General features: G+C 33.1%; 2 protein-coding genes across 4 annotated transcripts; both read right to left on the reverse strand.

Annotated features, from left to right (window-relative positions):
• Window positions 1-13,263: 13,263 nt before the first annotated feature.
• Window positions 13,264-16,115, reverse strand: LOC102620049 (uncharacterized). Its single transcript, XM_052438176.1, has 6 exons — window positions 14,917-16,115; window positions 14,662-14,764; window positions 14,517-14,582; window positions 14,076-14,237; window positions 13,768-13,864; window positions 13,264-13,654 (listed from the first exon to the last, which is right to left on the reverse strand). The coding sequence occupies exons 1-6, from the start codon at window positions 15,428-15,430 to the stop codon at window positions 13,532-13,534; spliced, it is 1,065 nt and encodes a 354-aa protein (XP_052294136.1). The 5' UTR covers window positions 15,431-16,115; the 3' UTR covers window positions 13,264-13,531.
• A 135-nt stretch (window positions 16,116-16,250) lies between these two features.
• On the reverse strand, window positions 16,251-20,612 carry LOC102610660 (acyl-CoA-binding domain-containing protein 1-like). Of its 3 annotated transcripts, none has more exons than XM_006491925.4 (6): window positions 19,905-20,611; window positions 19,007-19,112; window positions 18,758-18,858; window positions 17,646-17,737; window positions 17,273-17,370; window positions 16,251-16,667 (listed from the first exon to the last, which is right to left on the reverse strand). In XM_006491925.4, the coding sequence occupies exons 1-6, from the start codon at window positions 20,414-20,416 to the stop codon at window positions 16,488-16,490; spliced, it is 1,089 nt and encodes a 362-aa protein (XP_006491988.2). In that variant the 5' UTR covers window positions 20,417-20,611; the 3' UTR covers window positions 16,251-16,487. The 3 variants fall into 3 exon arrangements, with proteins under 3 accessions (XP_006491988.2, XP_006491987.2, XP_024948650.2); XM_006491924.4 differs by having other exon boundaries at window positions 18,758-18,861; window positions 19,905-20,609; XM_025092882.2 differs by lacking the exons at window positions 16,251-16,667; window positions 17,273-17,370 and adding an exon at window positions 17,389-17,538 and having other exon boundaries at window positions 18,758-18,861; window positions 19,905-20,612.
• Between the last annotated feature and the right edge of the window lie 2,360 nt (window positions 20,613-22,972).

Below are 22,972 nucleotides of genomic sequence, written 5' to 3' on the forward strand. Positions count from 1 at the left end.
AACTATGTTAAAGTGATGGAAAATCCACTGTTACACAAAAAGAAGAATATCATTTTTATGTCATGTTAGCCACTAAATTTAATTTCCTTCGTTTTGCTACATACATGTATGCCTATGAGGGTAATGCATCTAACTTTTACAATATCGTTCAATGTATTTAGAAATCATTTAAACTAATTAATTTACCTGGCCTTTCATTAGGTGATATTTCCTCTATGCTGCAAAGGGAAAAAAATAGAAAAAATAATAATAATAAGGGAACCTGAACCAAGAAAACAAATTAGGAAAAAAAATAATCACAAAAATCCATGGACTTGATAACGTCACATGCGGAGATGCAAAGTATGATATAACATAATTGAAATTCACAAAAACCTGTGCTCTGTTAACAACAAAATAAAGACAGAATCGACAATCCTTTATAGATGAATGCATGTTTGTAAGATTTGACTTTTAAGACAAACTATTGATGGAAAAAATGAAATATGAAAAATGCTAATGCAAAATGTTTATGATCTCAATTGTGTTTTGAACTCCAAACCCACCAAATGTATGTCTATGAAAAATATAAAATTCAAAGCAACCCAATGACCATGACAGACATGCTGATGAACTGATGTGGACTCAACAGACCCAAATGTATGCGGGGATTCGTTAGAAGGACAGGCCATGCCCAGTGGTAATAGCCTCAAACAGAAATGGGTTAGCATCGTTGCTCCCTTCAGAAGCATTCACACCCTGAACCAAAGGCGTACGTTGCTGCCTCCAATCTGGTTTTGCTATGTTTTCTTCAATAAATGGGACGACTAGGGGAACAATTTCTCCCACTGTTCGTGCAACCAAGCCAAGGCAGGTGCCGCAGCCATGGCAATATTCCAAGCCCCCTCATCGTGATCTTGATCCTCCTCTTGCTTGAGGAGTATCTCCAACAGCTATGGGATAAGTGCAGGAAGGGCCTGCTTAATAAAGTAAAAGCATGGGATATCAGAGTCCCCCGTGAAATCACTCCCATATTCTTCCAGAACATCTATCTCCTCATCATAAATAGAACTCCAGAACTCAATGGCTTGAAGAGCAACAGGTTCTTCATCTTCACGCACAGCCTTCGCCGTGATGCTATAGATGTCCTGCATATAAGGAGCTAACTTCTCATGGTAAGTTGATCAAATGGAGACCAGACACTCAAAAGCTGCCTGCCTTACCTTCAATTCTGCGGATTGTGTTGCTTCACAGACAACTCTCATTATATAATCACGTTCCATGTCATTGCTAAAATTTGCCTGGGCAAAGCTCAAAGCATTATATAAAGGTCGGGTAGCAGCAAGCCTAACATCATTGTTCATTTCAGAAGCATTCATAACCTGAACCACAGCTGTAAGTATTTTATTTACGTGATTTTGTTCTACAATATCAGGAGAGACTTCCTCGCACAAATACCCGAGAGTCTCTAAAGTGGCTTGCTTAACATGAGCAGGTGGCTGGTGAACTTTGACAAAAGTGAGACTATCAGCTCAGGCCACTGTTTCTGTGGTAATTCAATGCCTGATAACCTTGGCAATAACTTGAGATGCAGTTGACCTAGCATCAGCTACTGTAGAAGTCAGGGTGTTCAACAGACAAGTCGTAATCTAGGTCTTCGCATTGGCATCCAATGACAACCATCTTTACACAAGCTCAAATTTTCTGCGCTGTTCCTTCGCATCCAAGGCATTTTTGAGTATGAAACCTGCCAATTTACGACTATCAATAGGCTTACCATCATTTGCTGATTCTCCAGTGAGTGACAACAAGAAACTGGGAAGCGTTTGCTCCTGAAACTGTTTCAAACTTTCCTCTTCATGCTTCCGCACAGTTTCATCTATTGATTTGGCATTCAGAAGCACCCGTGTAAATTCCAATGCCATATTTTATCTGAAAATATGAATTGTTGGATTAGCCAGATATATAAAAATTCAAAACGTAACAAGTAAAGTTGAATCACTCCCCCCCAAAAAAAAAGAAAAAAGAAAAAGAAAATCTGAATCCCAAAACCAAATCCTTAGTCTGTTGAAGAATTGAAACAATATAGAATAAACTTATGCTGACAATTTCAAATAAAATTAAGCTCCCACTAAATATATTGTGTCAGTTTGGTGTCACTAATCTAATAAGCATAAGTGTTTATTTAATTTTATAAGCTTTTATCAAAATTTTTATTGTCGTTCATTTTTTTTTTAGTAGAATACTAGAATTTTCGAAGAGTAAATAAACTATTTTCTCTCTACTAGTAAAATCTCAAATTTTGGACTTTTACAAGTAAAGATTAATTTTTTTAAAATGTTAAAATGTCTAAAATATTATGTACTTATTTGATAATATTATTTCATTCTTTTAATAATATAACTTAAAAAAAAGAAACTTGCATATTAAAATAATTTTTATAATTTTTAATAAAACTCTTGTTAATAATCAAATAATAATTAAATTTTTTTTAGTAAACTTAGATAAGTCCTATTTAAAAAGTTATATTAAAAGGGAGCCAAAGAAAATGTAAACTTTCATATTAGCTTAAAAATCTTTTGCTAAATTTCGTTTGCAAAATGACTTAACGAAAATGTATATGTTAAGTCCATTATTTATAGAATTGACATTTTATGGCAAGTTTAGTTAAATTGGAAGTTTATTTATTGCATATCTTGTAATAGGGATTAATTTATTAATTCCCTAATTTAGTGAGATTCCAATTTATTAGGAATATTTGTTTCCTAATTTAATTAGATATCTATTTTAGCAATTCAATTAATGGTGGGATTCTATAATTGGCGCATGAAATCTATTTAGAGCAAGAAGTTGGTTCAAACAGGAAAGTCATTAAATGCTCTAGATATTTCTTAGGAGACAAGTAAGGCAAGAAGATCATATTTAATCCTATTCAGATTCATGAGAATTATAAGAGGAAAAAAAACTCTTATTTGGAAAGAATCCAAGTCTTTTAAGACTTGCTATTTTGGTGAAACCCTAGTGCTTATATAAAGAGAGGTATTTCACAATTGAAGTGGGCACGCACAACACAAAGCATAAAGCAGAGAAGCAAAATTCGGTCTCCTCCCTAGAGAATCCAGATTTGGCGCATAATATTGTGTTGATTTATTCTCTTATCTTCTTTTCATCTCTGTGGCGAGTCTATGTGGATCTTGGATCACTAGACGTTGAAAAATTGAAGAATTGCTATTGATCACTTTGCGAAGTGCCTTGAGGATCGTGGATAAAGAGGGGTAGCAATTATTCAAGAAAAGCATATTCATTCTAAGGTTGAGTAAATTGTATGGTGATAAACTGTAAGTGGGAGTCTTAAGTTTCGTAAATCCATAGGTTGTAACATCTCAACTTAGTGAACTACTTTTCATCTGGGCGTGGCCTCATGGATGTAGGATTGATTAATCTGAACCACGTAAAAATCTCCGTGTCATTTATTTTTTGCATTTTATTGTGTTTTTGGAAAATTAATATTTTTTATGCAAATGAACAGTTGCGGTGAACAGTAATAGTAAATAGTACTTCCGAAAATTTTAAGTAAGTAATTAATTTTTTATTTTTAATTGCATGCATCTATTTTCGATAGATTTAAATTCCTTTCAATTAGTATCAGAGCGGGACATTAACTATTTGGTGAGATTCTTGGAACCTATATCTATTTTGTAGGTATGAGTTTGCAAAGAGAGGGAGGCTCTTTGGCTTGTCCACCTGTACTAGATGGGACAAATTATGCTTATTGGAAGCAAAGGATGAAAATTTATCTGACAACTATTGATGAAAGAGTTTGGCAATGCGTACTCACATGATATACTCCACCTATCAAAATTGATAAAGATGGTGTAGTATCTCCCAAGCCAGTCAGAGAATGGACTAATGACGAACTTGATGCATTCGGATATAATGCAAAATGACTTAATGCCATTGTGAATGGAGTTGATGTGTTTCAGCACCAACTAATTTCTACATGCAAGACATCCAAAGCTGCTTGGGATATACTCTAGAGTACCTTTGAAGGCGACAATACAGTAAAATGTTCTAAACTTTAAAAACTTACATCTAATTTTGAAAACCTAAAAATGCATGAACATGAAACCATATCTGAATTTAATTCTAGAATCCTCGCTATGGTTAATGATTTTTTTTGCTCTTGGAAAACCTATTTCTGAAAAAGAAATTTGTAGAAAAATCTTAAGATTTGCCCATTCTAGATATCATCCTAAAATTTTGGCCATTGAAGAATATGTTGATATGTCTGCTATGACTAAGGGTTCACTTATAGGAAAATTGAAGGTCTATGAGACTAACTACTTGAATTTGAATCTTAAGAAAGGAAAAGGTATTGCCTTTCAGGTTGAAACGAAGGCTCCCGTAACCAAATCAAGTGAAGATGATGATCCATTTTTGTACATGGATAATTCTCTTGCACTCATTGCAAATAATTTCAAGAAGATGTTGAAAAAGAAGAACTTCAACAAACCAAAGAAAACTTCAACATCAGTGACTCCTACGGTTTAAAAAGGTTCTTCTAACTCAAATTCTAAATTGTTTGATTTTAACAAAATTGAGGGTATTCGATGCAGAGAATGTGGAGGCATAGGACACATACAAGCACAATTTGCCAACACTCTTATGAAAAAGAAAGCAATGCAATCCACTTGGAGTGATGATGATTATAACGATAGCATCGATGAAGAAGACCTTGTTGGAGGACTTGTTGTCCATAATGATGACAGTAAACAGGAATCAAACATCATAGATGCATCCACATCTGAAGCCTCTCACTTAGCTCCTTGCAAAAAAGACGTTGATTTTCATCTTGACATAATTGTGCAACATGTTAACCAGAATAATGATTCAGATAGCGACGTCAATGACATTTATATAAATGACAAGAAAGCATTTCATAAAAGCTACAAGATGATGTTCGCTAAATGGGAAGAAGTTTACAATGAGAATGTGATCTTGAAGACTTAAGTATCCAATCTTTTAGATGATAAGGCGAAACTTGAGAGTGAGGTAATTCATTACAAGTCTTTACTTATTGACAAAGATAACCAATTGCTTGCAGTGATGACAGAATTAGAGAATACCAAAAAGTCACTTAAGATGATGAGTTCTGAAACTCAGAAGTTAGACCATATCTTGTCACTTGACAAATCTAGCTCAGATCATTATGATCTTGGATATTAACATGGTAAAGACTCGAATTCTCAAGGTGTTTGTTAAAGCTTCTTCACAAACAGCTTCTCCACCTATAGTTACACTTCCATATCTTCAAAAAGGTAAAGCTGTTGCACATTCTTCACCAGCTCATCAAGGTAAGAACAACAAGTTTATTTCCACTTGTCATTTTTGTCATGTGAAAGGACATATAAGACCTAATTGCCTCAAGCTCATTAAATATATGAAAAAGGCTATGTTCTTTAATTATACTCATGGAAAACCTAGGATGACACCTAAACCTAAGGTTGAGACAAGTGAAAATAAATCTAGAACTACATGGATAAAGAAGACTGATTAGAAAGCTTATGTTTCCTTTATTTCCTGGAGAACTTGCACTACTAATTTTTGATAATTTAATAGTGATTATTCTAGACACATGACAGGTGATAGAAGTGCCTGACCAATTATCAAAAACTTGATCGAGAAAATGTAACATTTGATGATGGTGTGAAAAGTCGAGTGCTCGGAAAGGGAATTTTGAATGTGGAAGGGTTTCCAAAACTTGACAATGTTCTGCATGTGGAGGATCTCAAAGTAAATTTACTCAGCATTAGTCAAATTTGTGATCAAAACTTGTTTGTCAACTTTAATAGGAACAAATGTCGCATTCTTGATGTTGATGGAAATTGCATTTTGGAAGGACATCGATCATCTGATCATTGTTATAAATTGACTAGCTCAATTGTATGTCATAAGACCACTCTTGATGACACAGAATTATGGCATCAAAAGTTGGGTCACTTAAACTACATATTACTGACTAAAATTGTGAAAACAAGTGCAGTAAAATGAGTTCCAATGCTTAAAAAGAAACAACTTGGAATATGTGGTTCATGTCAATCTGGAAAGCAACAAAGGGAATTGCATAAAGCCATTCAAGATAAAGCAACATCAAAGGTGCTACAACTACTTCATATGGATCATATGGGACCAATGCAAGTTGAAAGTTTGGCTGGGAAAAGGTACGCATTTGTGTGTGTAGATGATTTTTCTAGGTATGCATGGGTTGACTTCATTAAAAAAAAAAATCAGATACATTTGATATGTTCAGAAAACTATGTGAAAAGGTTAAAAATGAACAAAATTGCAATATTGTCAGAATTAGGAGTGATCATGGAAGAGAATTTGAAAACTGCAATTTTGAAGAATATTGTAATTTACATGAAATTTCACATGAATTTTCCTCACCTATTACTCTAGAACAAAATGGTGTTATAGAAACGAAAAATAAGACCTTACATGAAATGGCACGAGTGATGTTAAACTCTAAGAAACTTTCAAAGAGATTATGGGCTGAAGCACTTAACACTGCTGGCTACACCATTAATCGTGTTTATCTTCGTCCATGTACTAAAAAACTCCTTATGAGTTATGAAAAGGTAAAAAACCTAATCTAGGTTACTTTCATATTTTTGGGAATATGTGCTTTATATTGAATGATCGCGAACATCTTGGTAAATTTGATTCAAAAAGTGATGAAGGTGTTTTTTTGGTTACTCCAATAATAGCAGAGCATTCCATGTTTATAATATGAGAACTCAAAATATTATTGAATCTGCAAATGTTGTTATTGATGATTATCAAGATTTTGCAGATTACTCAATTAAGGAAGAGATAACCAATCTTTTAAAAACACCAAATTTTGTTACAGCTACTCCTGAAGTTTGAGTTATTGAGAAAGGTTAGTCTAGTGAACCTCCTTTGAAAGAAAATGAACCTGTTGAAGAAGACACCTCTAAGGAAACACTAGAGACTATTAAGGAGAAAGTTTCAAAACTCCAGGCAATCATGGACTTGCAAGACCCAATCAGAAAGGAACTATCATCAAGAGTTAAGAAAAATCACCCATCTGAGCTTATTCTAGGTAATGTTGATGAACAAATGGTCACAAGGAAAAGGTATGCAAATATGGTAAGATTTACTTGCTTTGTATCTTTGATTGAACCTAAGAATGTTAAGGAAGCTTTAGTTGATGAATTTTGGGTCAAAACTATGCAAGAAGAATTAGAACAATTTGAGCGAAATGATGTATGGAACTAAATGAATTTTTAAGAACAAAACTGATGAATTTGGCAACATAGTGAGAAATAAAGATAGGTTGGTTGTACAAGGCTACACGCAAATTGAAGGTGTTGACTTTGATGAAACCTTTGCACATGTTGCTAGAATTGAATCTATTTGTTTGCTTTTTGCAGTTGTTTGTTTAATAGGCTTAAAATTATTTCAAATGGATGTTAAGAGTGCCTTTTTGAATGGCATCTTAAATGAAGAGGCTTATGTTGAACAAACTAAAGGTTTTGAAGATCCTCATATCCCAAACCATGTTTTCAAATTGAAAAAGGCTTTATATGGTTTAAAGCAGGCTCCTCGAGCTTGGTATGAAAGGTTGACAAAATATTTGCTTGAAAATAGCTATAAGCGAAGGGGAGTAGATAAAACATTATTTATTAAGCAACTTAATTCGTGGATTTTAGTTGTTCAAATCTATGTTGATGATATAGTGTTTGGTTCTACTTCTTCTGATTATATGCAAGAATTTGTGAGTCAAATGAAAAGGAAATTTGAGATGAGCATGGTGGGAGAATTGACTTACTTTTTGGGATTTGCAAGTGAAACAAATGGAGAATGGAATTTTTGTTAATCAAAGTAAGTATGCAAAGAGTTTAGTCAAGAGGTTTGGTTTAGATTCTGCAAAACACTTGAGAACCCCTATGAGTACTAATGCCAAGTTGACTGTTGATGATAGTGGTTCTAGTGTTGATCCTAATATTTACAGAAGCATGATTGGTAGCTTACTTTATTTGACTGCAAGTAGACCAGATATATGTTTCAGTGTTGGTGTATGTGCTAGGTACCAAGCAAATCCAAAGGAATCACACTTAGCTGCTGTCAAACAAATAATTTGTTTTGTACACTAACGACACTAATTCAAGTCTTGCAGGATATAGTGGCTGATGGGGCTGACAATGCTCATGATAGAAAAAGCATCACTAGAGGATGCTTTTATCTTGGAAATAACTTAGTATCGTGGCATAGTAAGAAACATAATTCAATTTCTCTTTCCACGGCCGAAGCAGAATATGTTGCAACTGGAAGTTGTTGCACCCAATTGCTCTGGATGAAACAAATGCTTGTAGATTATGGTATGGTTGAGGATACTTTGACTGTATTTTGTGATAACACGAGTGCTATCAATATTTCTAAAAATCATGTTCAACACTCTAGGACTAAGCATATTGACATTCATCATCACTTCATTAGAGATTTAGATGAGAATAAGGCCATGTCCTTAGAATACATTGATACAGAAAAACAGCTTGCAGATATTTTCACAAAAGCTTTAGACTCCAAACAATTTGAATATTTAAGGAAAGCTTTAGGTGCGTGTTTCATTGAATTCAATTTTTTTTTCATGCATTTGTGCATTAGATATATGTCATGCATTTGTGCATTAGATATATGTCATGCATTTATAAATTTCAATTTTAAATCATTGTTTTTGTGTTCCATTTTCTTGACGACAATCAATTTTTCATGTTTTTTAAAGATTTGAAAGTCTTGAATAAGTTTTCATTAGAGTTATTTAACTTTTCTTCAAAAGCACATAAATGACAATTTAGTCTCTACTTTGAATCAAGGTTTTGATATTGACATTGTCTTTGTTGAGAACATTTAACTTGAGTTATGATTATTTGCCTTGATTCTTATCTTGTCATAAGACCTCAAGTATATGCAGACACTATGGTCAGAAATAGCTACCTATAACTCTTAAGAGTGAAGCTATCATTGAGTAACCTGAGTCTGCGTATCACAAATATGACAGATGACGAACTACTATGAGAAGAAGACTACCTTAAAGGGTAGAGTGAAAGCTCCTGACAGTAGATTTAAAAAAAAATGAATGAAAGGCTTTGCAAGCAAAAAAAAAAAAAGGTCTGTCAATTGAAATGGTCAAAAATTGGAAATCAAGATGATAATGTTAGTTTGACTAACTCTATGTTTTATATTAAAGACTTTGACTGTGAAAATTGATGAATTTTTGGGAAAACGGTTTAGATTGAGTTGTTTGCACACACACACACACACAAACACAAGCTTAAATTTCTCTAATCTTTACTTAATTGAGGTAATTAGAGTCTTGATTATATGAATTAATGCTTGTTGTGAAAAATTCTCAAACATTTTTTTTGTTCAATTTCATTATTAATGCATTTTTTTAAAACAAAAAAAATTCATGTTGCATGTGCATTCTCATTTTCTTAGATAATTATATGATTTTAAGTCTTAAGAGTCACATATTTTTTTTAACCAAAACTCAAAATTTTTTTTAAAGTGCATTGACAAGCTTTTCCTGTCACAACTAAGCATGTTGCGATCTTTTGGTCCTATCTTTGTCTACAGAACTCCAAATTTGATTTTGTAAAATCCTGTGAAAAGCTCATTCAATAAGTTTTCGAAAGGTATATAGATCACATTCTGATTATGTGTCATTCATTCCAAGTTTAATTTTGAAGTTCTCTATTCTGCACTGTATGTCTGTTTCGTAAAGTATCCTGCATGGGATTTCGTTTTGATATTTTCCTCTTTTGTTTCTGACTTGTTTGAATCGGTTTATGTTTAGTTACTGATCTGGTACGAAATCTATGATGATTCGTGCATTAAATTGGAATACAATCCGCTTTATTAATGTTTTTCTTATGTTAGTTGGATTTCCAAACCTTACTTGAACAAGTCAAGTTCTTCTATATAAGGCAGCCCTTAGATCCTTGTTCTGCATTCAAATTTGTGGCTTCTTTCTCCCTTCTTTCGGCTGGTCTAGATTTTGTTCGTTCTTCTTGTTTAAATTTTTTTTCCTTGTTCTTAATATTCCTCTTCCATAGCTTCTAAGCTTAACATTGGTGAGAACTCTCATGCTAACTCTAATCCCAAGCGTCATCCTACTCTTACACCTTACCTTTGTTCTGGTTGTGGACAACCTCATGAGATTCATAGACTTGATGATGATGATGAGGATTTTGGTCCCAAATTTGGACAAATACCTCCTGAAGAATCCATGCATTCAAGTGACAGCGACTCCATGGAAAGTGATCCTAGTGAAGATAGTTTTCACTCTGGCCCTTCCTCCTTTGACCCTAGGATCACCACCAATGCCGCCATTGTTCATGCTGCCATTACCGACCACCAGCCGCCGCCACACGCGCCCTCACGAGCCATCACTAGTGGAGCTCCTCCTAGTACTCTTCGTGATCTTCCTACTTTTATTGCAGCCTCTATTCGTTCTTCTCCTCCATCTGCCTCTTTTCTCCTAATCTTGCCCATCTTGAGGCCACCATTTTGAAACAAGGGCAAGATATTCCTAATCTTTCTACTCGTTTGAATAAAATCTCTCCCTAGAATGGAAAATACTACTCCCCCTAACTCATTGCATTGAGCAATTGAAGACTTGAAACAAATTACTCCCCCTCTTTTGCCAAAAGATTACAAAAGGGAAGTAGTTTTGCATGCAATGTGGCCAAACGAGTAGAAAGATTAGCAATATCTTGCCCTTGTTTCAAAATGGTGGCCTCAAGATGGGCAAGATTAGGAGCAAAAGAGGCAAATGGAGAAGAAGAGCGAACAGAGGCTGCAACAAAAGTAGGAAGATCACGAAGAGAACTAGGAGGAGCTCCACTGGTGACGGCGTTTGAGGGTGCGTGTGGCGGCGGCTAGTGGTCGGTAATGGCATCATGAACAATGGCGGCATTGGTGATGATCCTAGGGTCAAAGGAGGAAGGGCCAAAGTGAAAACTATCTTCACTATGATCACTTTCCATGGAGTCGCTGTCACTTCAATGCATGGATTCTTCAAGAGGTATTTGTCTAAATTTGGGACCAAAATCCTCATCATCATCAAGTATATGAATCTCATGAGGTCGTCCACAACCAGAACAAAGGTAGGGTGTAAGAGTGGGACGACGCTTGGGATTAGAGTTAGCATGGGAGTTCTCACCAATGTTAAGCTTAGAAGCCATGGAAGAGGAATATTAAGAACAAGGAAAAAAAAATTTAAACAAGAAGAACGAACAAAATCTAGACCAGCCGAAAGAAGGGAGAAAGAAGCCACAAATTTGAATGCAGAACAAGGATCTAAGGGCTGCCTTATATAGAAGAACTTGACTTGTTCAAGTAAGGTTTGGAAATCCAACTAACATAAGAAAAACATTAATAAAGCGGATTGTATTCCAATTTAATGCACGAATCATCATAGATTTCGTTCCAGATCAGTAACTAAACATAAACCGATTCAAACAAGTCAGAAACAAAAGAGGAAAATATCAAAACGAAATCCCATGCAGGATACTTTACGAAACAGACATACAGTGCAGAATAGAGAACTTCAAAATTAAACTGGGAATGAATGACACATAATCAGAATGTGATCTATATACCTTTGGAAAACTTATTGAATGAGCTTTTCACAGGATTTTACAGAATCAAATTTGGAGTTCTGTAGACAAAGTTATGACCAAAAGATCGCAATATACTCAGTTATGACGGGAAAAGCTTGTCAATGCACTTTAAAAAAAATTTTGAGTTTTGGTTAAAAAAAATATGTGACTCTTAAGACTTAAAAACATATCATTATGTAAGAAAATGAGAATGCACATGCAACATGAATTTTTTTTTTTTGTTTTAAAAAAAATGCATTAATAATAAAATTGAACAAAAAAAATGTTTGAGAATTTTTCACAACAAGCATTAATTCATATAATCAAGACTCTAATTGCCTCAATTAAGTAAAGATTAGAGAAATTTAAGCTTTTGTGTGTGCAAACAACTCAATCTAAACCCTTTTCCCAAAAATTCATCAATTTTCATAGTCAAAGTCTTAAATATAAAATATAGCGTTGGTCAAACTAATATTATCATCTTGATCTCCAATTTTTGACCATTGCAATTGATAGACTTTTTTTTTTTTTTTTTTGTGCTTGCAAAGCCTTTCATTCATTTTTTTTTTTTTAATTTATAGTTAGAAGCTTTCACTCTACCCGTTAAGGTAGCCTTCTTCTCATTGGTAAATAAGTCCATTATTTATAGAGTTGGCATTTTATGGCAAGTCTAGTTAAATAGGAAGTTTATTTATTGCATATCTTGTAATATGGATTAATTTATTAATTTCTTAATTTAGTGAGATTCTAATTTATTATGAATATTTGTTTCCTAATTTAATTAGATGTCTATTTTAGCAATTCAATTAATAGTAGAATTCTATAATTCGCGCACGAGATCTATTTAGAGCAAGAAGTTGGTTAAAAAAGGAAGTCATTAAATGCTCTAGATAGTTCTTAGGAGTCAAGTAAAGTAAGAAGATCAGATTTAATCCTATTCAGATTCATGTGAATTATAAGAGGAAAGAAACTCTTATTTAAAAAGAATCCAAGTTTTTTAAGACTCGTTATTTTGGTGAAACCCTAGTGCCTATAGAAGAGAGGTATAGTGCCTAATTAATATTATTTACTTGTTAAAATAAAAGTGAGAATGTAAATGAAATATATGGAGTTTACTTATTTTTGGGATTAAAGAATGGGAATGCGATTATCAAAGAGAGTTGAGAATCAAGTTTCCATTCCTTAAACTTCTTATTTTACCCCACCCAAATTTCATAATTCCTCTTCTATCCTCAATTAGAATGTTATTATATTATTGTTATTATTTTTATTCATGTAATTATTGTTATTAATAATAACAACAACAACAATAATTACGATTATTATAATGAATATCAACCACAATTAACTAAAGGAATTTTCATAATTTGTAAGAATTCATCTCGATTTCAAGATAAAATAAACAATTAATGATAATATTTCTCATTCCGATTTAGATTCTTACATTTAAAGTAAACAATTTATTATAATTCTCATTCTTCATTCCAATTATAGCTCATTCCAATCATTAATTAACAAATGCACATTAAATAGCACAAGCTAATTTAGAAAATAAGAATGACATATAATGTAGTATTACTACACATATTGCTTTTCTGTCAACTATCTACTACAAAGCTTCTCATTTTCACATGATGAATTGTAAGAGAATCACGTGAATGCCACATTTTTTAGATTACAAATTAATTTTCTATCTCAACCTTTGTAAATATATCAATAGTAATACGTACAGCTGCTCTTTAGAACCAAACCCTGCATTAATTACATGTGTATCTTCTGATAATCTACACATAATGAACAAGCGCGAGAGAAATCAAAACTCCTTTGACTACGTGCGTATATATAAAATCAATCGAACAATATGGTCATAGTTCATCGCGAAAATCATAATCATCATCATCTACATCATTATAGACTGTGTTGTAGAATATATATTCGTGATTGAGCATCTCATCAAGTGTTAAATTACCATCTCTGTTATCATCAGCCTGAATTTTTATAAAAGAAAGAAAGAAAGAGAGAATCATTTTTAGCTGCATACTTAATAAGTTATCACTAGTTTCAAAAATTCTTTTTGAAAAATGGAAGAGTTACTAATTACCTCATGAATCAGATGCCTTGAATAATATTTGGCATAAGATATTTCTCCTGGGTGTAGATAACTGAATATTGGTTTCAATTCTTCAATTTCCAACAATCTGCAGTCATTTTTAACATTAAAATTTGAGAAATTAATGCAGCCAGCGAGGAAGCCATCTAATCATCCAATGTCATATATGGAATAAAGAAAACTAGAGCATATACAACTAGCTAGTTTGGAAATAGATCCTTTATGTGCAATGTACAATTATATATAAAATAAATTTTCAAAGGGAATTAGGCATAAAGGTTAAAAGGGAAATTAATTACTTGTCTTTGTTTGTGTCAAGCTCAACAAATGTCTCTTCAGCTGAGGGAAAATCGGTTCCATCACCATCATCTTCAAATTCAGCATAACTTTTGTAGGTACGATAGGTATTCTCTAGAAATTCATCTAAGTTTAGTTTCCCATCATTGTCATCGTCCATACGCCTGTTCATGCGTTTATGTAGAGTCATTTACAAGTATATACAAGAGATTTTTTTTTCCCGGAACCCAGAGCTTCAGAGCTTAAAAACATTAGAGAAACACTAGGATTTGTGCTGTCCCAAACCAAGTGATTTTCAAAAATTTTATTTAGTTGATCACTCAAATTCAAATCTTCGAAAAGACATGAATTAAAAAAATTAATTTAAACTTGTCCTGTACTTTCCTGCTTATATATATATATATATATATAAACAGAAAAAAAAATTCATATATAAAACTTACTCAAGTTTTTCTCTCAAAAGCCATCTCTGAATTGCGGTATTGTTGCTATCTTCTGGGTGCAAGAAACTGAAAGAAAGTTGAAAAAATAGAGTAAATTACAAAATAATTAGTAGTAATAATAATAATAATGATAATAATAATTTACTTGTAAAATTCATCGAAGTTGAGAGCTCCATTGCTATCAACATCTGCATTGTCAAATTGCTCTTTCCACCACCCAGCTTGACCGTGAACCATTCCATTTTTCTCTATTTCTTATTTCACATTCTCATAAAATATAAACTTATTTAGAAAATAAATTAAAATCATACGTACAAAAAATTAATGATGATACGTATTGTTCTACAGGTTAATAATAATTAGCAAAGAAAATAAAACTAAAATTACGTACGTATCCTACCAATATCTTGTTTAGAAAACTGAGGCAGATACTCATAAAAAGAGATTTCTCCATCACCATCCCTGTCACTTAATTCAATCTGTTTCTGAGTTGTATAGCTCAAACGATCGACGGCTAGTTCTACATTCCAGTTGTCAAGTTCATTCAAACTCAAAACTCCGTCTTTTGGTTCATTGTCTATCAACGGGAACAAATAAATCAACCTCGAGGTTATATTTAATCTCCCGTTTTCACTGAAAAAATCATACTCATCTTCAAAATCCTCGTTGTCATAAGAATCGTTTTCCAAATCGTTGGCATTAGTACGAGTCTTAATGCTTCCTGATTTCTTTTCTTCGGTTACCCTGTTCATTTTTAGCACTAAAGGGTCAAAAGTTGGCACCGAATATCGATATCCGAAGCGACGACCGATAAAAGCAAGACGATCATTGTGATCGTGCGGCTGAATCGGGGAGAAAACGAAGAAGAGAACGAAGGCGGTGGTTAGAAGAGCGTAAGCCACCGCCTTCGACATTTTCAAGTATTACAAAGGTTGAGGATGAGAAAACGATCAAGAAGTAGTAGTTGATTTTCCTTCTCTTAGGTCTCAATCAATCAGAATAATATGGATAGAGAGGAAAACGGTTATTGACAGTTACAAGCTAGGGGCACATATGAAGTACCCAGTACATGCGTTTGCTTTCTTTAGTGCTTGGTCTTGGTGTTTGCCACATTAATAAATGGCAACCTTCCTTTAAGATTGCCCTCTTTTTATTTTATTTTATTTTATTTTTGAGGGCTATCACCTATCAGCTATGTCTATTGCACGTTAAGGTTAAACATGAATTACTTAAAGGCAAAGCATGAATTATAAGGGTCCCAATATTGTTATTGGACAACTGATGATAGCCGTAGATTTAGTTTCTAAGTCATAACACCTCAATATCAAACAACCTCAATATGAAACAAGACCTATAATCGGTTTAATAAATAGGTAAGAAAACACATAATTACCTGCTATATTCTACTAACTGCTAACCCGTTTAGTAATTGAGCTATTCAATATAACATGGCCTATTTTAACTGGATTACCACAAACATCATCTGTTTACCCACTTAACACGAATTTACACATTTGTTATTGAACAACATCTATGCTTTGTAAAGGGATTAAATTACTTAATTGAATAATTATTAATCACATCAAAATAGAAAATGTATGTATATGTATGTACACACACACATATATAATCACAGTCCTCGGGTTTCCCTTCTGATGAATCAATGAGTGCTGCTATCATTGATAAAATGACACAATATGGCATCATCAAAATGGTGATCAATAGCTCTGAATCTGATTAAGCAATGATAAAATCATACATATGCCATTTCACCATAAATTTTGATTCCGCGTGTTCTCACTGTAACAAACAGAGGAAAAGAAATAACTAAAGCAGGGGACCAGGGCAGAGAAAATATTACCCTATATTAATAATATAACATTACGATTAGAAGAGGTTAAAGGGTTATATACTGCCATGTACAACCACACAGAATTTGTCAAGAAATACTTAAGCCAATGTAACAAACCATCAGTCAGTCCCTTTAGCAGCATGTAGCATCCATGGCCAGTCCGACTCACAGACATGACAAGGAGAATTGCCATCATTATCCTTCATGCCTATATCTGCATTTTGCTTCACAAGAAACTGAGCAATGGCTTCCCTATCACATACAACAGCATAATGCAATGGAGTTTGTCCTTCATTGTCCTAGCATTCGAAAAACACAAGAGTGTCATTTACTCTCCCAAAACAAAAATGTCAATTTTATAACAATTATAATAGTTGAAAGACAATCAAATCATTTAGGAATCCAATTATGCATCTGAAAACTTGCCGAAAAGCCTAACCCACTATTTTAAGAAATAGTAATTCTACTACGGGACAAGGTTAAGGCCGGGCAAATAGAGGGCCACATCTAAGGAATCTTCATACCCAAAGATTTAGCACAATCTGTTTTATCAACATGCATTAACATCAATTTAATCTATTTCATTCATCATCACCTGATCAATAGAAAACTAAAGAAAGAAAATATCAATCATATAACTTCTAACCAACCAAATTAAATGTCTCAGAAGTCATAAAATAAACATTATGTTAAATTCCAAAGTGGGACGATAAGCTTTCCCTTACAGAAAGCCAGGAGGAGTGCATATTCTCTGATCTTCATAAATGCCCAAAACAAATAATAAAAATGTAATGATACAGGAAAATATACATTTAGATTCATATTTAGGATCATTTACCACTAAAATATGGTTTTTTTCTTAAAAAAAAATCTAAGAAAAATATAAAAAAAAAAACCAACAAACCTTGGCGTTTACATCAGCATTCTTGCTAACAAGTAGTTCAGAGATGTTCAGGTGTCCACGATCTACAGCCCAATGCAATGGAGCACGACCCTCACTATCTACAATTTCAAAGATTAACTATTTGATGTGGAATATAAATCATGAGATGCTTGAATAAACAAAAAGTCGGCAGAAAAAAATCTATTTCAGACACTATGCTTGTGCTTGGCTCACTCAATAGGTGAATAAAAAGCTCAGATGGGCTGCTTTTTCCTAAACAGCATTATCTGCTCAGCATCTCCATGAGTTATGTTAAAAGATCATCACCATTGTCAACATCAGCATCATCATTGCCATTCAGAAAATGTAAAAAGAAGAGAAAATTACTAAGTACCTCTCAAATTAACAGAAACACCATTTTCAATACATTTAAGCAGATTATCCATGTCTCCTTCTCTAGCAAAGGCATGGATAGCATCCATTTTCCTGGAAAAGAAAGCAGCATTAGCATTGACATTAATTTTAGTGTTTCCAGTCAAGAGAAAAGAAATTTAAACAACATTAATGAGTTATTAAACAACTGGAATCCATAATATTAACGCAATTCACAGTACTGTTAAACTTATTTAATAAGTATGGAATTAGCATTTCCAAGGATTCTTCATTTTCCCTTATAACCAGAACTCTCTGTTTCTCTCTCTATAAAGACATACATAGACTGGCTAATCTCTGCCCTCCTCACCCCATGGATTCACTTAGACCACAGCGCGTAGAAGAAAAAGACATTCTCTATGCCAAATAAAGTGGCCTGGCATCTAAAACCACAGGTTCACTTATACATCAAACAGGTGGAAAGAAAAAGGTAGATTGCAAACATTGACCAAGTAACAACTATTTCATACAAGTAACCTTGCATTCTAACAGAAAATGACAATTAAATGGCTTAATAGAAAAGTAGAAGCTGCACAATTGGAGGCTTGCATTGAACTTATGGGAAGAAGATAATTAGAGCATCTGGAACCAAATAAAAAACCACGATTGCCATAAGTATCAGAAATGAAATTAAAAGCAAAATTGCAAGTTTAACTGAACTTCTCAGGGAATTAAAAAAAGAAAAGGAAAAGAGCAATTTTTTAATCTTCATGCAGATACTCACAACATACATATTGCTCCAGATATTATGTCCATAGAAAGGACATGACCAATCCAAATCTATGTCACCATGTACTTTAGTAATTAAGTCAAATATCTAGCAATTTCACTTCAATTTAATAAGAATGGGCAGCTCATCGTTCAATTCAAGCATAAAAAGGAGGGAAGGAGACATCGAATTTCATAAAACTGCAGAAAAGAAAAGTTATAAAATTGCAGTTGAGATAAGACTTTCAATTCCAACACCAACAGAAATCCTACGGAAAAAAGAAGCAGGCCCAGAGTGAAACTAGAAAGGACCATATATATACTCTCTCGAAAAAAATAATGTTGAATTTAACATTAAAACCTTACAAATCATTTCCAGATTCCTCCTCATACGCAAAAGAGCTGAAAACAGGACCCATTGGTGCTTTGGAATCTGTGCTTGCCGCATCTTCTTGTCCACGTTTGCTCTTCTAAGATTCACAGTTAAAGAAAAAGGAATTTATTAAAACAAAAAAAATAAGGAATTTATTAAAACGAAAAAAAATATAAGTAAGCAGATGTGTTGCAGTGCAAAATAAAGAACTCAATGGTAAAATGAAAAGATTAAAACCTCACCAAAGATGAACCAGCAGCCCAAGTAGGATACAGCTCTGTAACAATATCAATGTATTTCTGCATTGCTTCTTCTGGAGGCATGGCACCCAATTTCTGCCATGCTTGCCTAGAGAACAACAAAGAAAAAGATACTTTACCATTCAACCACAAGATCTTCAAAGCAGACACATAGCACATACCCCTAAATTCGTACTCATGAAATCAAGTTCTGCCGCTCTTGTGACTATCTGTCTTTCCCATGAACAATATGTGCATGTGTCGTCATATAACACATACAATTCAGCAAGGAACTCTAAATTACCATTTTTTTGTTTTAATAATGAATGCAAACGGTTAGATATAATTCTTAAGAAAATGACAAGAGATGCAGAAACAACTAAGGCAAACATACAATCTGGCCACTTAAAGTTCCTAGCTGAACGATAAGAATGTTCTTTAACTCCAATGCATTCTTCCCAAGTCACTTCCATAAGTTTCAACTACTTCTACCATTAAAGCAACTTTCAAATAGATAACAGAAAATTCAATAGGCTCCACAATAAAAGAGAGCATAAACTTGTCAAGAACAATCACAAAAGTAAGCTCAACGACTACGGGTATCTTTGAAAATGAGGTGCTACTGTGAAATGGAGTCACTAGCTGTCTATTATAAGTAAGTGGGTGTCCCAGTAAACATGACGTAACAAGTAAAAATGAGTATTTACCAAAACACTTCAACTGTTGTGCTTTCAGGTTAAGCAGAAGCACCGCAAATAAAAACGGACCCAAATTAGAAACACAGTGAAAACATATACACTACGCCACTACAGTGAAAGAAAAAAAAATCCCCCAATTGTCATTAATTGAGGAATTATCTTTGTAAAAAAGAAAAATAATTAAACAAATAAAAGAAGGATACCACTTGGCCCGAGCGGTCATTTTCAACGCAGAAGGCTGGGGAGCACTACAGGGACCTTCAGTGGCAATCTTGTACAACGCATAGAGCTGCAACTGCACATCATTGGACACCTTCTGCGACGAGGCAGCAGCACTGGCCGCCACAAATGCGGTGGCCGCACTGAACATCTCATCCAGTTCCGTAGACTCGACACCCTCCCAATCATCGTCACCATCGCTGTCAACATCACTGCAAGGCAAGCTCTCTTCGTTCCTCACGCTTCCTTGCTCCGCGATCATCGACTCCGTATCGTGAGGCCGACCCGAATCCGCCTCCGGCCCGCGCGGATTCGGGGCGGCGACGACGACGTCGTCTTTAGTCCGCTTTGGTTCATTGTAGTTGTTATTGTTACTGCGAGTGATAGAGAGATTCTCTTCTTTGAAAGAAAGGACCACAGAGATTAACTTAGCCACAAGATAAGAGAAGAGTAAGCCTATGAGTATTGATTGCAGAAGAGGCTGCCAATCACTCATGGCTTTTGTAACTGAAAGAAAACCCTAACCCTAGAAAATGAGACAAATTTTGGATGGAAGACAAGGCTAAAACCTTTGAACTTGGGTGCAAATTGATGCTTCCGAGGTTGATTTGTGAGATCGTGAAAAGAAAGAGACACTTGAAAAGGTTGGGGACACAGCGCACTCCCGGCCAGCTATATGATGAGCTATCTATTGAATGATAATCTAAATTTCTTATTTTAGATAACATACAATTTTGATAATTTTTTTACAAAATTTAAATAAATAAATTGTATTATTTTGTTAACTAAATGATGAATGTCGTATTATTTAAAATAATTTATTAAAAATAAAAAAAATTAAAATATATAACATTATTTTATGACATTTACCATTGTAGTCGTTGTAACTGGTGTTACCATATTAACACTATTTTTTTTCATTATTTTGTCAATTAAAGGTACTCTTATATGATTTTAATGTGTATTCTGTGACCGTTATCAAAATACTCTTATGGAAATATAGAATGGTCCATGGACGTTGGGATTAAATGATAAATCTAAATTTTTTAACTCTAATTAGATATTTGTACATTGTTAGTTAAATTAAAATTCATCTTTTTTAAACTTACTATTCTATAAGCTTTTAATTTTTAAACAAAAAATCACACACACACACACATTTATATATGTGTGTATATGTATGTATGTATGTATATCGTTCGAAAATTAAAATTATTGGGAATAAATTTTAAGTTTTTAAATGGTATTATAAATTTAAATGTAAATTTTAGAAACTATGTTTTTTTTTTCCTAATTTTTTTCTTTTTCTCGTTTGCAACTGAGGATTGGTTTAAAATTATTATGTTATGATTATTAATTTTTCTTTTTCTTTTTTCGTGGGTGCAAGATATATTTAATTAGTTGATGTAATTGCTTTTCTTCTTGAGTTTTATATTTCGGTAGGGGTGAATTTTTCTTCTTTTTTTTTTTTTAGTTTAAAAATATCTAGAAACAAATGAAGTTCATGCAACGTTACTTTCAATTTGCAAATTGCAATTTATTCGTGCTTGTCCAACCTCTCGATGACCATAATAGAAAAGGAACAACTTTAGACAACTTGCTAATCAGTCCTAAAGTATAATATTTTTTTCATTTTTATATTATTATATGCACAATAAAAAATAGTATATATAAATATTTATATAAACGTCAACAATTAATAGATCTATTTTAGTCATCTGAATGAACGTAATAGTAATATTTGTTAAATATATATGATTAATTTTAAAACTCAGGGCAATTTACTTTTACAACGTTCCGAGAGGTGCAAGCACGGAAGGTGGCTGACTTGGAATCTGTACCGAGAACTGTTTTACATTTTTGGCAGGCAGCTGAATGTTGATGCTTCCACGGGGAATAGTGGGCAGTTGGCGGGTTCAGTTGCCATTGTCATGGTTATATGGTTCTAACACAGCTATTGATTGCTTTGAGTTTCCAGAGAACGTAGAATATGCTGAAGCGGTAGCTTGTCGTTTTGGATTGCAATTGGCCATGGATGCTGGTATTAGATTATTGAGTTAGATGGGGGTAAAAGTCGATTTATTTCTTTTTTTTTTTTAAGCTAACAACTCCTTTAATTTTTATATTTTTTAAAAATATCTCAAAACGTATTTTTATCGTTATTTTTTTTACTTAACTTATTTTTGTACTATTACCTTCTAATAATAAAGTTTTTTTTACATTAATAAAAAGAAAAAAATTAAATTATCAATTTAACCCAATAAAAAGAATATATATTTTTATAGAAGCTCTTATATGTATCATTTGCAAACTTAGTAGTCTGTATACCATTTTTTGATAACTTTCAAAACAAGACTAAGTTTTTATCATTCAAATTTCTCTAAGCCTTCACTACAAGAAAAATGATATTTTATTACAAAAAATTAGTCACTAAAAATAATAAATTAGTCACTTTATATTTTTTATGACAAAAAATATATCATTACATGGTAGTCGTGGAAAAACTGTCTTAAAAGGTTCTACCAACGAAAATTATTTTCATCATGTCAAAAATATGTTTTTGTAACAAATATAATTATCTGAGAATTAACTTAAAACTGTCACAAATAGTATTCAAAATGATCAAATTAGAGATTCAAAAAATGCAATTAATGACACTATATTTGTCACAATATGTGAGTTATAGTGAATATTATATTTGTCTTAAGATTATGTAAATATAGTCGCAACAATTACTAAAAATCTTCGTTTTAGAGATTCATAAGATTAGTCAAGATAAAATCCCCTACTAATTTTTACCTTATTAAATTTTAATGCAACCCACAATCAGATGATAGAATAAGTTGTCATTCACATATTGTTAATTTATCAATCTTTTCACCTTTAGCTAACTTCAACTTCCGAAGCAACATTCCAAATTTTAATTCAATTTGTGCAACAATTATTAAAGGCTAAAATAAAATAAACTAATTGCAACATTCAAAGTTTGTGCAAAAATAGGCACAATCAAACCTTATCTCAAGAATTTATGAAATATGACAACTAATTTCAA

The sequence above is a fragment of the Citrus sinensis genome, chromosome 3, assembly GCF_022201045.2.
Source record: "Citrus sinensis cultivar Valencia sweet orange chromosome 3, DVS_A1.0, whole genome shotgun sequence".
NCBI lineage: Eukaryota > Viridiplantae > Streptophyta > Magnoliopsida > Sapindales > Rutaceae > Citrus > Citrus sinensis.

Coding starts and splice junctions, on each gene's coding strand:
- LOC102620049 (XM_052438176.1), bottom strand. CDS start 15,430: ATGTCGAAGGCGGTGGCTTACGCTCTTCTAACCACCGCCTTCGTTCTC. Junction 14,765..14,916: donor GTTTTCTAAACAAGATATTG/GTAGGATACGTA, acceptor AATAAGAAATAG/AGAAAAATGGAATGGTTCAC. Junction 13,655..13,767: donor CAAGGCATCTGATTCATGAG/GTAATTAGTAAC, acceptor ATAAAAATTCAG/GCTGATGATAACAGAGATGG.
- LOC102610660 (XM_006491924.4), bottom strand. CDS start 20,416: ATGAGTGATTGGCAGCCTCTTCTGCAATCAATACTCATAGGCTTACTC. Junction 19,113..19,904: donor ATGACCGCTCGGGCCAAGTG/GTATCCTTCTTT, acceptor GTTGTTCTCTAG/GCAAGCATGGCAGAAATTGG. Junction 18,862..19,006: donor GGGCTGCTGGTTCATCTTTG/GTGAGGTTTTAA, acceptor TGTGAATCTTAG/AAGAGCAAACGTGGACAAGA.